Source organism: Leuresthes tenuis, unplaced genomic scaffold (assembly GCF_036924035.1).
Source record: "Leuresthes tenuis unplaced genomic scaffold, fLeuTen1.0.hap1 SCAF_19, whole genome shotgun sequence".
NCBI lineage: Eukaryota > Metazoa > Chordata > Actinopteri > Atheriniformes > Atherinopsidae > Leuresthes > Leuresthes tenuis.
The window spans coordinates 6631269-6644761 of record NW_027325373.1 but is presented as its reverse complement, the minus strand read 5'-3'; the positions used below and the strand labels follow the sequence as shown (position 1 = coordinate 6644761).

The window sequence follows — 13493 nt, the reverse complement described above, 5'->3', positions numbered from 1 at the left end:
GTAGTTGTAGCTTTGCTTGTATGCTAGAATTTCTTTGTTGTATCTGACCCAAGTTCAGCCAACCTTTGACTGCCAGACAGATAGCCTCACATTTGGAGGAGTTCAGGATCGACTCAATGACCACAAGGTGCCCGGGTCCTGTGGGTGCAGGACTTTTAATCTGTGTTTGGTTTTGGCCAAACGTGGAGCTGTTCATTATGATCAAACATCTCTTCTTCCGTCTCTTCTGTTAAAGGACGTTGTTCATGAAGTCTTATGGTGGAAAACGTCAGTGTCCAAACACTTGAAATCTCTGTTCATCATCAGGACTGAACCATGCTCTGAATGAAGATGGACACGTGTACTGCCATGTCTGGCTCTGAAAATTTTTTAATCCTGTCATAATGGTTTGCTTTGAAAAATGCAAACACTTTATCTGGGGGATCACTCCTGACAGCAGAGTGAGAAGTTTTCAATCCCAGATACAGATGAACACCTGACCTCTTTCTACCAAAGCATTGTTCATTTTGAAGGTGAACAGGGATTTCACAACTGTTGATACTGATGTTTTCCTCTCTGTGGTGTTTGTTCAGATTAACATTTTCAAACCTAAGCTACGCTGTCATGTTCTTTTAAAAGAGACAAAGTTTTCATCTGGCAACTCCCATACTTGTCCAGATTTGTCTTAACATTTAACAGTAAGACACTATCTGAGCCCTGTACAGTCTGAGATGTAACTCTTGTGTTTTTGACAGTTAATCTGAGCATTGCACAGTCTGAGCTTGGGCAATATTTCTGGGACACTGACTCCTGAGAAGACTCCTGAATATTTTCCAGTTCTGCATGATCTTCCGGGTTTGAAAATATTATAATATTAATGTTATTATTATTATGAAAATACTATTACTCTTCCCAGATTGTTGAGCAGAAACAATTGCTTGTCCAAGATCATTGCTGACATCTTTCTGTCCTTGTCATTGTGTTAACACACATCTAAATGCTGCAGAACGGCAAACAATCAAAACTTCTTTCAGCCACACGTTCTGATGATCAGTTAATCATCATTTGCATTTGCAAATGTGACATTTGAAAGAGGGCATACTTTCTTATCCACTTGACCATTGCAGAGATATCCTCCTGAAAAAAAAAAGAAATCTCTTTATGGTACCATGAAAGAAGTCAGAGGATCACCAAGTAGTTATGATTTGCTCTCAGAGAAAAACATTTGCCATAGGACAGAATTTAACAGCGACCCTTTCGAAACCTCATTTGATATTTACACGCTGACCATGTTTGTGGAGAACCTGGCCCACTGCCTGATGAGTCAGTAAAGCTTGTGAGAATCAGCAGCTGGAGGCCCTGTGGGTAATGTGTTTTACATTAAGTCACAAGACTTCATCAGTTTACTCATAGAAAAGAACAGTCATGGCAAAATGTTTAATCTAGGAGCAGGAAATGACTGTCAGACAAAGGTTTTTGTCTTTCATTTTACCTCTAGGAGGTAAGGCTCCTGACTGTTAATTGTGCTTTTTATCATCACCATTATTTTTCTTATTTTTTCTGGGGTCACGGAGGTATCATGGAATGTGCAGCAGAATAAACCTTTTATCTGAATATGTACACTGAATCTTTGAAACCCTCTTGAGATTTCTTGTACCTCAAATTGTTATTTGATCCCAACAGTCAGCTGCAAAATGTTCAATAAAAAAGAAAAGAAAATATAAGATGGAGACCAGGAAAGTTCATCCCAAATATAACATACTGATTGAGCAGAGACAAGCCAAGCAACGAAGACCACTGTGACTGCTGCCTTTTAGTATTGATTGCAATTAGTACAATTACACTGAAGGTAAGAAGAACTTCCACTCAAAGTACACATTTTTTTTCATGTTTCCTGTTTTCAAATGTCTTTATTACTCTGCTGTTTCGTCCATGAACCTTCCCAAGTGCAATAAGTGTTTCACCATGTGGATGCTGCAATGATATTTCTCACCACAGGAGGGATCAGAGAGGTGTTCTGCAGCAGAAAGAAAGGTTTGTGCCATGCAGGACGTCATGCAGTGAACTTCTGTGTGCAAAGCTAATAACATGTTGTAAGGATCCCACTTATTTGAGCTGGTTTTTACATCATTGTCAACAAGTCTGAGTTTGCTTGTCAGTGGGTAAGTGTGCCTGTGCAAGCTTTATAGAGGAGATGTGCTTGTGTGCATGCATGTGTTTTGGGGTTGCACAGTGTAAACTGTCTAAAGAAGATAGCATGAAGTTTGGCCTTGGACTGGTCATCCCTCATCTGCTCGATCTAAACTGTGGCTCAGACTCTCCCTCTCCCACTTCCTCCTGTGTCGCCTCACTCTTCAACTCCTACATTTTCTACGTCTGGACCATATTTGAGGCTGTGTTTCCTTTCCTTTCCATAAAGTAATACTTTTTTATGTTTTCCAAGGCAGCTTGATATTGAATTCAACGTTAATGTTGTTCCTTTATTTGTCAACAAATGACTTTCATCGTCACAGTAACTTACTTAATCATACACATTAAAACACAGGACAGTTGATCAAATATCAATATCAATATCAAATATAATTTGATCTTGATTAAGGTGAATACCCTGAAATAACGAGGTACTCACATGCCGCACGCACGTGAACAAGTGTGTTTACCTATATATGCACGTCGAGAGATTTTGTTGTCTTTGCTTGATTATTTGGGATGTTGTTAAAGGATATTAATCTACTTACTTTGGTTGCATCTCCACTAGATTTAGTAGTCAGAGGACAGTTTTCTTCAGAAATAAACTGTAGGTTTCTATACCCCATCAAAGATCAGGACTGTAAGGTAGAAATGTGATTGAAAGCACTGAGAGCTTTCTTTCTTTATTCCTCCATGACTGAATCCAAAGGAACTCAGGCTTTCTAATTAAGTCGACTGAAAATGTTTTGAGATTTAGTTGAAACACGTGATGCACAAGTGAGGCTGTTATCTGAAATCCAACATCCAAAAAGTTCCCACTGATTCCTCCTATTTGTTTGGCTCAACACCTCTTTTTCATGCTCTTGTTTTTATCTTTATTTATCCTTTCTTTCCTTGCTTTCCACCAGCTTCCAGTTTCTTTTCTTATCTGTTGCAGTTGCAGGCCTGTCACCACAGGCTCTGTCCTTCAAATGTTGTTGTATTGCATAGGCAGCTGCAGATACTGGGAAGTACCACTCATTCACAGTGAATTAGGCGATCATCCCTTCTCCAAACAAAGGGTTTATCTGAATGGACGCTCTAACCGTCCTGCCAACTTTGCAATAGCAGCTTGGAGTTTGGCAGCTGCACATTATTGCTGTTAAGAATCACTTCCTGTTTTTTTTTACAATAATCTCCTTTGGATCAGAACATCTTTGAAGCCCAGAAATTAGTTTCAGCATTAGAAAGAAGGGTGGAATGCTTCGGGATGAAAGCAGCACAGCTGGCTCAGCAACTGTCTTGCTGACAATAAAATCAACAAAATTAATCTCAGTCAAATGATGATCTTTTGACTGTGGGGGCAGTTAGTCGGTCAGTGAACCATGATGGGAACAACGGAAAGTGCCTATATTGTTGTTGTCATGAAGATGTCACATCCCCCTCGCTCAGCAACCACACAGGGGAAGTCACTGCACTGGTTCTCATTGGTCCATTCAGGGAGCAACAGGAAGTAAGGAGACATATATCAGTCAGCTGGAGGCATGCACTCCAAAACTGTGGAACAATAAACAGCAGAGTGCACACACACGGCATTCTTTCCAACAAAAATATTTGCCTGCTTTCGCAAAGACAGCTACTTGATTCATAAAAGAAGTAAGTCAGGGTACATGAGCACGTTAAGCACTGAGTAGGACTTTTTTTAGCGCAATATATTGTCCCAAATAAAAATAATTACTGGAGTTTCAGAAGAAAAAAATGCAACACAAATCATCCAAGAACCAGCCTGCGGGATGCTGGATAAACTACAAGATCTTGGCCTGCTTAGGCCGGGTCAGGTGTCCAGTCCTATGTGTTGCCAGAGGGTGGTGGCGGGGAAGAGTAAGAGCATGCCAGGAAGCACAACAATAAAACAAGGGACTGAGATAACAAAACCAACAAAACACTATCTCTGGGCACCACTACTTCTTGTTGGCCAGAAGGAAGAGCATACTACATTGTCTGACGATCCTAATACAGAGTGTCAGTAAGATACAAGCTAATGCCAGCTCGTTAAACTGTTCCCCTAAATATAACTCTGTAACACAAAACACAGACATCTTTAACATAAAATATACATAAAATATTGACATAAAAAGTTATTTCTCCCTGACATTTTGCTGCTGTTCTCTGTAGGTTTTACTGCTTTCATATTTCTACAAAATGATCTATTAAAGAAGAACATTTGAACTGAGATTATTACTTGATTATCACTCAAAACCATCTATGTACCACCTGCTGTCTGTGCTAATTCTCAACACGTGTCAGGTAAGTTTCATGTTTTGTCATATTGCTGACTGAAATGATTTGTCACAAAATGTGGGGGGAAAGCTAATGTTCTCAAGCAAATCTCTCAAGTGAGCCAAGTCCAGAAACTACACAGACCATATAAATTTGTGTTGTAAACTAATCTCTTCTTACTCTTCTTACTTGCTAAACTGCACAGCCATGCAAAACAGTCCCAGTCAAAGTGGACTGGGAAGAAATGTGCCCTCTTACAAAAATAAACTCATGGTCACATTAAGATTTAAGACAGTCAAGACTGTTAAAAAATGTGTGAACAGGCTCAAGGTCCATACAGTTTTGGGTCTGTCTGTCTGTGACCCTGTGTGCTCCCTGTCCTGGGTTTCTTGATGTCATGTAAACAGAAACAAAAGTGGATAACAGAAAGGAACAACCACAGCAAGATTAAACACACTGTTATCATTTAAGTATTTCAACACATTTCTCAAAAACAAAAGCACACGCACAAATTAATTCAGACATTTCTGATGTTTTTATTGTTGAAGTATCAACACTACGACTGGGTGGACATTCATTGGTATTGGCTTCTAAAGTATAGATAGTATGGAAATCACATTTACTTTTGTGTCACAATTACCTTCTTAAAACTACAGTTTACATGGATGGTTAGCATTTTTGTTAGATTTGAAAGCAATGTTTTACTTTGTAAAGGAAGATGTTCAGACCCTATTTGGTATTAAAACAATTGGAACTCTGAACTGCAGCACGCACTAACTGCGTCATACAACTTCAGTTGAAGGCCACAGTAAACACTGGAAGCACCACCGAGATAAAATAAGAAGCATAAGTGGGTACAATACTCAAGATGTGCTAATTTGGACAGATAATGTGGTAAAACTCTTCTTTGGAGAGAGAACGCTGGTCATCCGTGGGAAGTGGGACAGTTTTGGAACTTCCCAGAAAATAACAATAGTTTAAAGTGTTGTTATTCTAACATTGTAATTAAACTTTGTTAGTATAAGCAGATGTATTTTAAACACACAGCTCAAGAGGTAACTTAACACCACCTGTTGTTTTTGCTTAGATGAAATGGTATCATTCCATCTCTCCCCTTGCTGATATGTGACGCCACTGTTGGGTGTAATTACGTGTGAACACTGCTGGATGTGTTTGGAAGTGAAACAATCTTGGAACTTTCAACCAGAGAGGATGACTGCTTTTTAGACTAGTATTAAGTTACAGTTTAGTAAAGAGTAATGAAAGGCACTGCACACACAGATGTCTAGTTGTGGGTAACAAACAAGTTAATAACAGTTATAGTGTCTACAAGAAATTCATTCATTAGGCGCACAATACAGATTACATAAAAATCATAAACAAAACCCTACAGTACATCTGAATATGAGTTCAGTTCACAGACAAACACTTCTCCCTTTGGTGATTAACTTTGAATAATGTATTTTATATAATATATATACATACTGTACACATACACATACAATGGTATACAAAGACACACTGGTAAACAAACTATAGAAAGTTTAGTTGGTTTGCTATAATAACCTGAATCAATACTTAGTCAGAGAAATGGTTACAGTGAATGTCAAACATGGAGGCAGGATCCAGAGACATACTTGGACATTGTTTGGTCATTTAAACAAAAAGCAACAACTAGTCAACAGATGTGAAAGTTAATAGAAAAAAACATTTCATGGAAGATTGTTTCCCTATAACTTCAAAATCTCGCACTTTTAAATTTTTACAGTGTAAAGGCAGAGTCAGAGATTAAAAAGCACCAAAACAGTCTAGATTAGTCTAGTTTAGATGGTGGATAAGCAATAAGAAACTGTTAACAGCGCAGTACTTCATGTGCAGCAGAAAGCAAAAGAGAGTGAAAAGGAGTGGACAAAAGGCGGCTAAACTCTATAGTCCTCATCGCGATAAAACAGCATATGTTGCCTGATAATCTGAATAAGACTTCTGGCAACTTAAACAGGTCTCCTTTATGTTAACAATGCAGCTTAACAAACATCTTGCTTCCTGAAAAACATTTGACTGGATTTTTGGCAGTGATTCTTAGCTGTCAGCTGTGGAGCTGTCACCTGTTTTGATTACCCCGTAAAGACCAGGAGCACACTCTAAACATGGGCGCAGGCCTTAGCATATACTGTAAGTCAAAAGAAAACATTCAGGGGGCATTTTTTTCTGGCTGTATGTAGCACAGCTCCTAATCCACAAACACAGAAAGTTAGTCACAGAGGCGGAATTGAGTGATTAAGTTACACCATTAGTCAGCTAAGTGTTCAAGGTCTTCCACTGGCTGTTGTTCTGGCAAAATGTTTAGGTGCAATAGGTCCCTAGCCCCTACATGGAAGTGAGGTCTCATGAACATTTTTGGTGGTTATCTGTGTATATACCACAGTCTAAAATCCAAAGAGTAGTGAGCATTTTACCAAGTAGTCTCCCGGTGCTTGAGGAATAAACTGCTCAGGGAGTCAGTCACACCAAATTTAAATAGAAAGCGTTGAGGCTTCAGCAGACAGAATAAAGTTGCACTGTATTCAAACAAAATCTGGCCATGCGGGACCTTCTCGCCAGGTTGTACAGACTTTTATTTGTGCTCTCGAACATATCTGCGGTAAAACCATGGGAAAGCAGTCTTATTAATCTGAGTGATTGCTTTGTTGCTAAAGTCGCAGTCATTTTTTTTAGTCAGTTCTGAGTTCTGAGTTGAGAATGGTGGCCATAAACTTGGCATGACTGTGTACAGACAGAGACAGAGCAGCACGTTTTTCAGACCAATCCAAAGTTTTTTTTCTTTTTTAACATCGTAAATTATTGTCATGCTCTATACACCACCTGGAAAGTGAGTAAAGGGATCACTGATTATGACAAAGCAATCGGAGAAAAAGAAAAAATAATTCTAATTGTTACCAAGCAGTGTATTAAACAGCACAAATAAAAGCACTTATACCTGAGCAATTTTAGATTACATGCAGTGGTATATACCGACAGTCAGGATGTGCATATCCAGAACTTCCCAATACAGACAATTAGTAGCGCAACCTTGTTTGAAAGGTTTATACGAGTCTTGTTATGATGTACAACATTTCATCATCGTGCTGATTTTAAGCTGGCACAAAATCACGAGTTTAAGGCAGGTCAAGGAGTGCACTTGTAGAGATATAATACAATAACATTCTTCACAGTGTTTCAGTTCTGACTCATTTTTCATGGACAGTTAACTGAAATTGATCTTTTTATCAGTATTCTTTTTTAGTAAGAGTTCACTACCAAAATTCTTATTGTTGGAATATGACAAACATTTATCATACCCTCAAACACTTCATATGGGGACATTATAAAACATAATATCTGATATATCTGAAATACTTCAAAATGTTTTTTTTTTGTTTTTTTAAAGTGGGGTTATGTGAATTAATATGCCATGACTTATAATTTTATCAGTGTATTAACAAGACAGCTGCCAAAGAGCACTCAATTTGAAGAAACAGGGGGGATTTCTGGCAGGCTAATCAAGCTTACTGCAAAAAAACTGTGAAAGGAGAGGAGTGAATTTTAACCATCTAAGATAAGAAATTTTAAGAAGTTTGTTGAACTATGTTGTTGTTTTTTCCCCATTGGTTCACTTTTACATAAGATTGTTGTTTTCTGTGGTATCTTCTTTGGTTCTTTTATCAACCAAAGAACATCCAGATTCACACGTAGTTGGAGACACTATCAATGGCTATGCATTACCAGTTCAACACAGACATTCTATGGTTGAGAAAACGTTAGAGACCTGTCTGAGGCAAAAGTGAAGTGGTGTGAAAAGGCCCAATATACTGTTGCTTGAACTATTATAAGTTACAAGGTTTGACTTGTTCCCTACAGTGAAACAACTTCCACCTTTCTTTTTCATCTCCCTCTTTTGCCTAGCTGACTTGGCAAGCCCATCAAAATCTCTGCTTCTCCGAACTAAAAATGTAATCACTACTGCAGCGAAGACACTGGCTTTGTCTAAGTTCTCTAACAAATGAGTCCCATAGTCATAAAGATTAAATAAATCTCAGCACAGCTTTCTTTTAAATCTGAAATAATTTTGTACCATTGACCAACTGTAAACAATTTGGGTCTTGAATCCTATCAGCTGTGCAATACTTATTGCACTGCTGTGCCTAAGGAGAGGCTGACACAGCTGCTAGCACAGCAGTAGACTCCTAGTCATGCTAGTAGTTTGCTTTAGTGCTAAGGTCCTAGTTTACACTGATCCTTTTAACTCTTCTTCTATGCGCCAATTTCATTTAAAGTCACCCAGTGACAAAGTTGAATTCCCCGACATATGCCACGTAACACTGTCTTCAGTTCAGTTCTGGTTAGCTGGTAGAAAAAGTTGCGCAAGTTTTGATGGATTAGTCATCATATCATTCAAAAATGGAATATTGCATTAATTTACATGAATTTTTTTCCTCATGTTCTTTCTGAAAAATGGAATATCCCCATCTCCAGGAACATATGCCAGTATTGTTTTTGTTTTATACTTCTATTTAATTTAATTAACTTTCAGAGTCCTTCCCTCAAACCAACAGAAGGCTGTTTTATATTAACACTGGCTAAACCTTCACACTCACTACCTTTCCTTCTTTTTGCTCAGCTTTGTGGACAAGGCAAAGCTGAGCACATTTCCATTGAACACATTTCATGCTGTGATGTGAAGGCTGTAAATACTCACAAGGTAAGACCTTGTCTCTCCATAGTGCTGCAGTGTAGCACTCCTCTCTTTAGTGGATCCCTGGAACAACTTGATTTTAAGTCCTTAGAAGGAATAAACAACCCAGGATTTATTGTAATTCCTGGACCTTTAAGTTTGATGACATCAAAAAATCTGTTTGGAAGACTGCAGAGGCACTAAAAGAAAAGAGGTTGGTCTGAAGAAGATTGCATCTCCAGAGTAGTTAAGCAGTTAGGCTGTAAGATCACTATAATACTGTAGTAATAATTATTTGTTAAACACTGTGTCAACTCCTTATTGACTATAACAGTATTAAAGTGTTTTTTTTTCTTTCTTTTTTCTTTTTTTGGCTAGTAACAAAACATATTTGTACAGAAACATCGGTGGGATAAATACATGACTTGGCATTGTACTTGAGGTTTTTAAAAAGCATGGGATTAGATTCAAAAGATAACAAGTAAACTTGCCTTGAATTGCCACAAGACAATTCTCAATTCAATGTTCCTGGGGAAAAAAAAGTTCAGTTACACACAATGTGCATAAAATGGAAAGCTTGGCTCTGAAATTCCAAAAATTTAAAGTTGTTCTGGCAAAATCTGAATGAAAAAGAAAGAAAGCAAATTGTACAAAATGTGGGATTTGACCCGAAATAAAGCAAATAATACAGGTGAGTCATTGAAAGGAAGGGAATTAAATGGTAGTGTCCTGTTGCATTTTTGTGCCAAAAACACATGTGAATGATATTATGACATTTGTGTTCATGATGGGGATCAAGGAGCAACAGTTGAAAAGTCAGCTGGACTAGAGTGGAGAAAGAAAATGGGTTATACTGGCATTATCTTCATTTCACAGATCACTTTTAAATAGTTCATATCATCTCTGCCTGTAAAAACACAAATAGAAACCAATAAACTAAACAAAAATACTAACAGCCTATCAGAGTCTTTGAAGATCTGACTCTTCTTCTCTGTCAAAAGAAGAACAAATGAAGTCTTTTTCATCTTTCATCATAGTTGCCATCTTGTTCTACTCTGATCACCATCCTGCTCATTATCAGCTCCATTCGCCTTCATCCTAAATACACTCCACAGTCTGTAGTCCATGTCATATTCTCAGTCCCTCTTGACCTTAATACCTTAATTTTTACTTACTTGCAGTCAGTATCTCAAAAACTCCAACCTTCTTCTTCTTCTTTTTTTTGGTTAATTTATACCACCGAGTGTTCGTTGTGATGGTGATGGTGGTGGTGCATGCCGCTACCACTCAGCACCGTGTGGTTGATGGAAGACGCAGACCGGTCGGATCCCTCTGCCACCGTCCCGTTGACGTTCTCCTGCCGTTGGCAACACAGGATCTGCCTGAATGTGGCGCTCATCTCCTTATCACGGTAGGAGTAGATGATGGGATTCATGGCCGAGTTGAACTCAGCGAGAAGCAGGAAGAACTTTTCATAGGTGAGGACATTGCAGTTGGCACAGAAGACATCAAGGAGCAGGATGACCAAGCCGGGAGTCCAGCAGATGATGAAGGCTCCTGAGAGACAAAAGGCACATATCACATATTAAATATCCTGTCTAAACATTAAGTTGTTATCATTAGGGGAAACGTTAGTCTTGTATGAGTCCACAGGAAAGCTTATAGTTACCACTCTACCAACCGTCAACTTCTGGCACACAAACTCACTTCTGTGCTTAACTGACCATAAAAATTTCAATTAAACGTATTTTGTAATTTGATTATTTTTTTTTAAATAAACCACAATATATCTTAAAATAAATCCTGTTTTTTTTTTGTAGCCCCTTTTACACTAAGAATTTAATAAATCTATGTTTTAGCTAGGTGAGTTACATAAATGAAAAGTGCAAAAACAGTTTTAAATCTTTGAGTGAATAATGGTTTCCTTTGTTGATTACTGAACCCTATGAGACATTTGGACAGTGAGTCGACTGATTAAGATGTAATGTGACACTGACTTTCCTAAATTTCACCTTGCATCAAATCTTGCAGCTTTGACTGTCATGACTCATGAGCTGGATTTTAAAACTGATTATGTACCTTAAGTGTTTGCTGAGTCACAATTATTCTATCATGAATAACTTGGTGTGAAAAGTTTTACTACGGCTGACTCAACTCTGGGTCGTCCGAATGTCAAAATAAAAATTCCAGCCGGATTATCTGGATGAGTCACATTTTTTGATCTTTAGGGAAGCATGTGGCCACCTCCACTTTCAGTCTATTATATTAATGTGAACATAAGGCTGATGTGACACCCTAAGTATGACTCAGGCAGATATTACATCATCTTTCATTTCCTTTACAACCCACAAACACATAAAAACAAAAACACGCCAAATAACAGGGTACTACCTCCAGTAGGGGTCCTTAGTCAAGACCCCCTTACCATATCTACCTACCTGTAAGTTGCTTTGGATAAAAGCGTCTGCTAAATGCATAAACATAACTTAGCAACCACATTATCATCAGTCTATGAAACAAAGCACTCATGTTAATCTATGACCACATCCATCCATCCATTTTCTATACCCTGGGGTTGGCGCCTATCCCTGCTGTCATTGGGAGAGAGGCAGGGTACACTCTGGACAGATTGCCAATCCATTACAGGACCAAATAGACACAAACGAGACAAACAACTATCCGCACTAACACTCACTCCTATGGTCAATTTAGAGTTACCAATCAACCTAACATGCATGTTTTGGATTGAAGCCGGAGTAATAGCTACATCCAAAACATTTTAGATGACATGAGGTGATGGCAAAGTGCTTAAATTGCAAAGTGCTTTTGAATTGTGGGTGCATCTAAGAATGGACTCCCAGAAATGAAATATATCACTAAAAGCTAGGGAAGTAAGGAAGACATGGACTCCTTGATTGAATATAATGCAACATAAAATGACAGATTCTACCATTAAAATCTGGATGAATTAGGTTCTAATTTATGTAAATCTATAATCATAGTTAAAAAATTTTCATTTCTGTGCATTCTGTGTGAATTAAAGTTAAGTGATCCCCCACCCTTTCACCACAGAATTATTCAATTTACAAAAATACTTTCCATTTTTGAGATAATTTTTTATCGTAAAAATGCATGATAAAACGTTAATGCAAACACAGAAGAGAAAAATTAAGATCATGATGATGATCATTATCATCATTATGTATCTTACCCTTTATCTTAAAATGGTTTCTTGATGGAGAGAACTGTCGGCTCTTCATAAAAAGTCGATTTAATTTGTATTTACAGCACATAGTTGGGGTTTATAGTTGATACATTTTTATATCAAACAATGTGGTTCAATGTGATTTGATTAAATTTTACAGAGATCTTGACATATGTTTAACTTGCACATATATTTTCCATGCTAAATTAAAATAAGTCACAAGTCTGGTGTAGTTATTGTCACCAGATGAGAGTTCAAATATTTCCTGTTGCAAATGTACATCGCCGACTTTAGTCCAAATTCTTCTCTTTTTCATGAAATATGAATGATTTGCAGGCCTCGATTTGGATGGTGCATTAACCATGTCAGAGTTGGGTGTCCGACATGTTGTGTTGGAAGGTGGGGATATAAGCTGTTGCTAATGATACATCTGACTCGGGCATCCAGTTGCCAGCTGACTGAAAACTTTTGTGAGCATGTTCTGATTAATCAATAGCATACATCCACCCTTACAATTACTTTTACGTTTATGTGGAAAACTAGCACTGAGTTATGTATTATCTTTAACAAAAACCTTATTCAACCAGGTTATTAATACAGAGCTTGGTTAGTTTATGGCACATGTAGTTCAGTCCAGGGATCCGTAGAAGGAGGTGATTATATCTTTAATGTTAAAATTGGGTTATATTTGTTCTGGTTTAGCTTTCCAACCCTAATACTTTTCTTTCTCAAGCTCATTTAAAAGAATACATTACATCATATAATTTCTGATACAATGAAGTGTGCAGGCACAGTACGGACACTGATTCATTACTCATGAATGTCAAGTTCAAGCAATGTGAACTCAATCAGCACTATGTTGTCATGATTATAAGGCAACTTTAGGATATAAGCCTCTTGAGGTGATAAAAAAAAAAACTGAGAAATTGGGCAAGCGGAGCTGAGAGAGACAGACTGACGGGCAAGCCTGTTATCTGTTAGTCTTTTGCAGGCGGCAGCTGCAGCAAAGGCTTGATCTCACTTCCCAGCTATGCAAGTAGACCCTCCAGAGTTCATTTCTCAAGCTATTCACAGCCCATCAGAGAAACTATCTGAACTATTCGCTAAACACCCTAAATCTGAACAGGACAAGACTCAGCACAAAACACA

General features: G+C 38.0%; 1 protein-coding gene across 1 annotated transcript in view; it reads right to left on the bottom strand.

Annotated features, from left to right (window-relative positions):
* Nucleotides 1–4942: 4942 nt before the first annotated feature.
* The window catches only part of lpar1 (lysophosphatidic acid receptor 1), a 37194-nt gene continuing 28643 nt past the window's right edge, over nt 4943–13493 (bottom strand). The window contains exon 3 of the mRNA XM_072372111.1: nt 4943–10696. Within this exon, the coding sequence (XP_072228212.1) occupies nt 10371–10696 (326 nt within the window). The 3' untranslated portion in view covers nt 4943–10370. The remainder of the gene's footprint in view (nt 10697–13493) is intronic.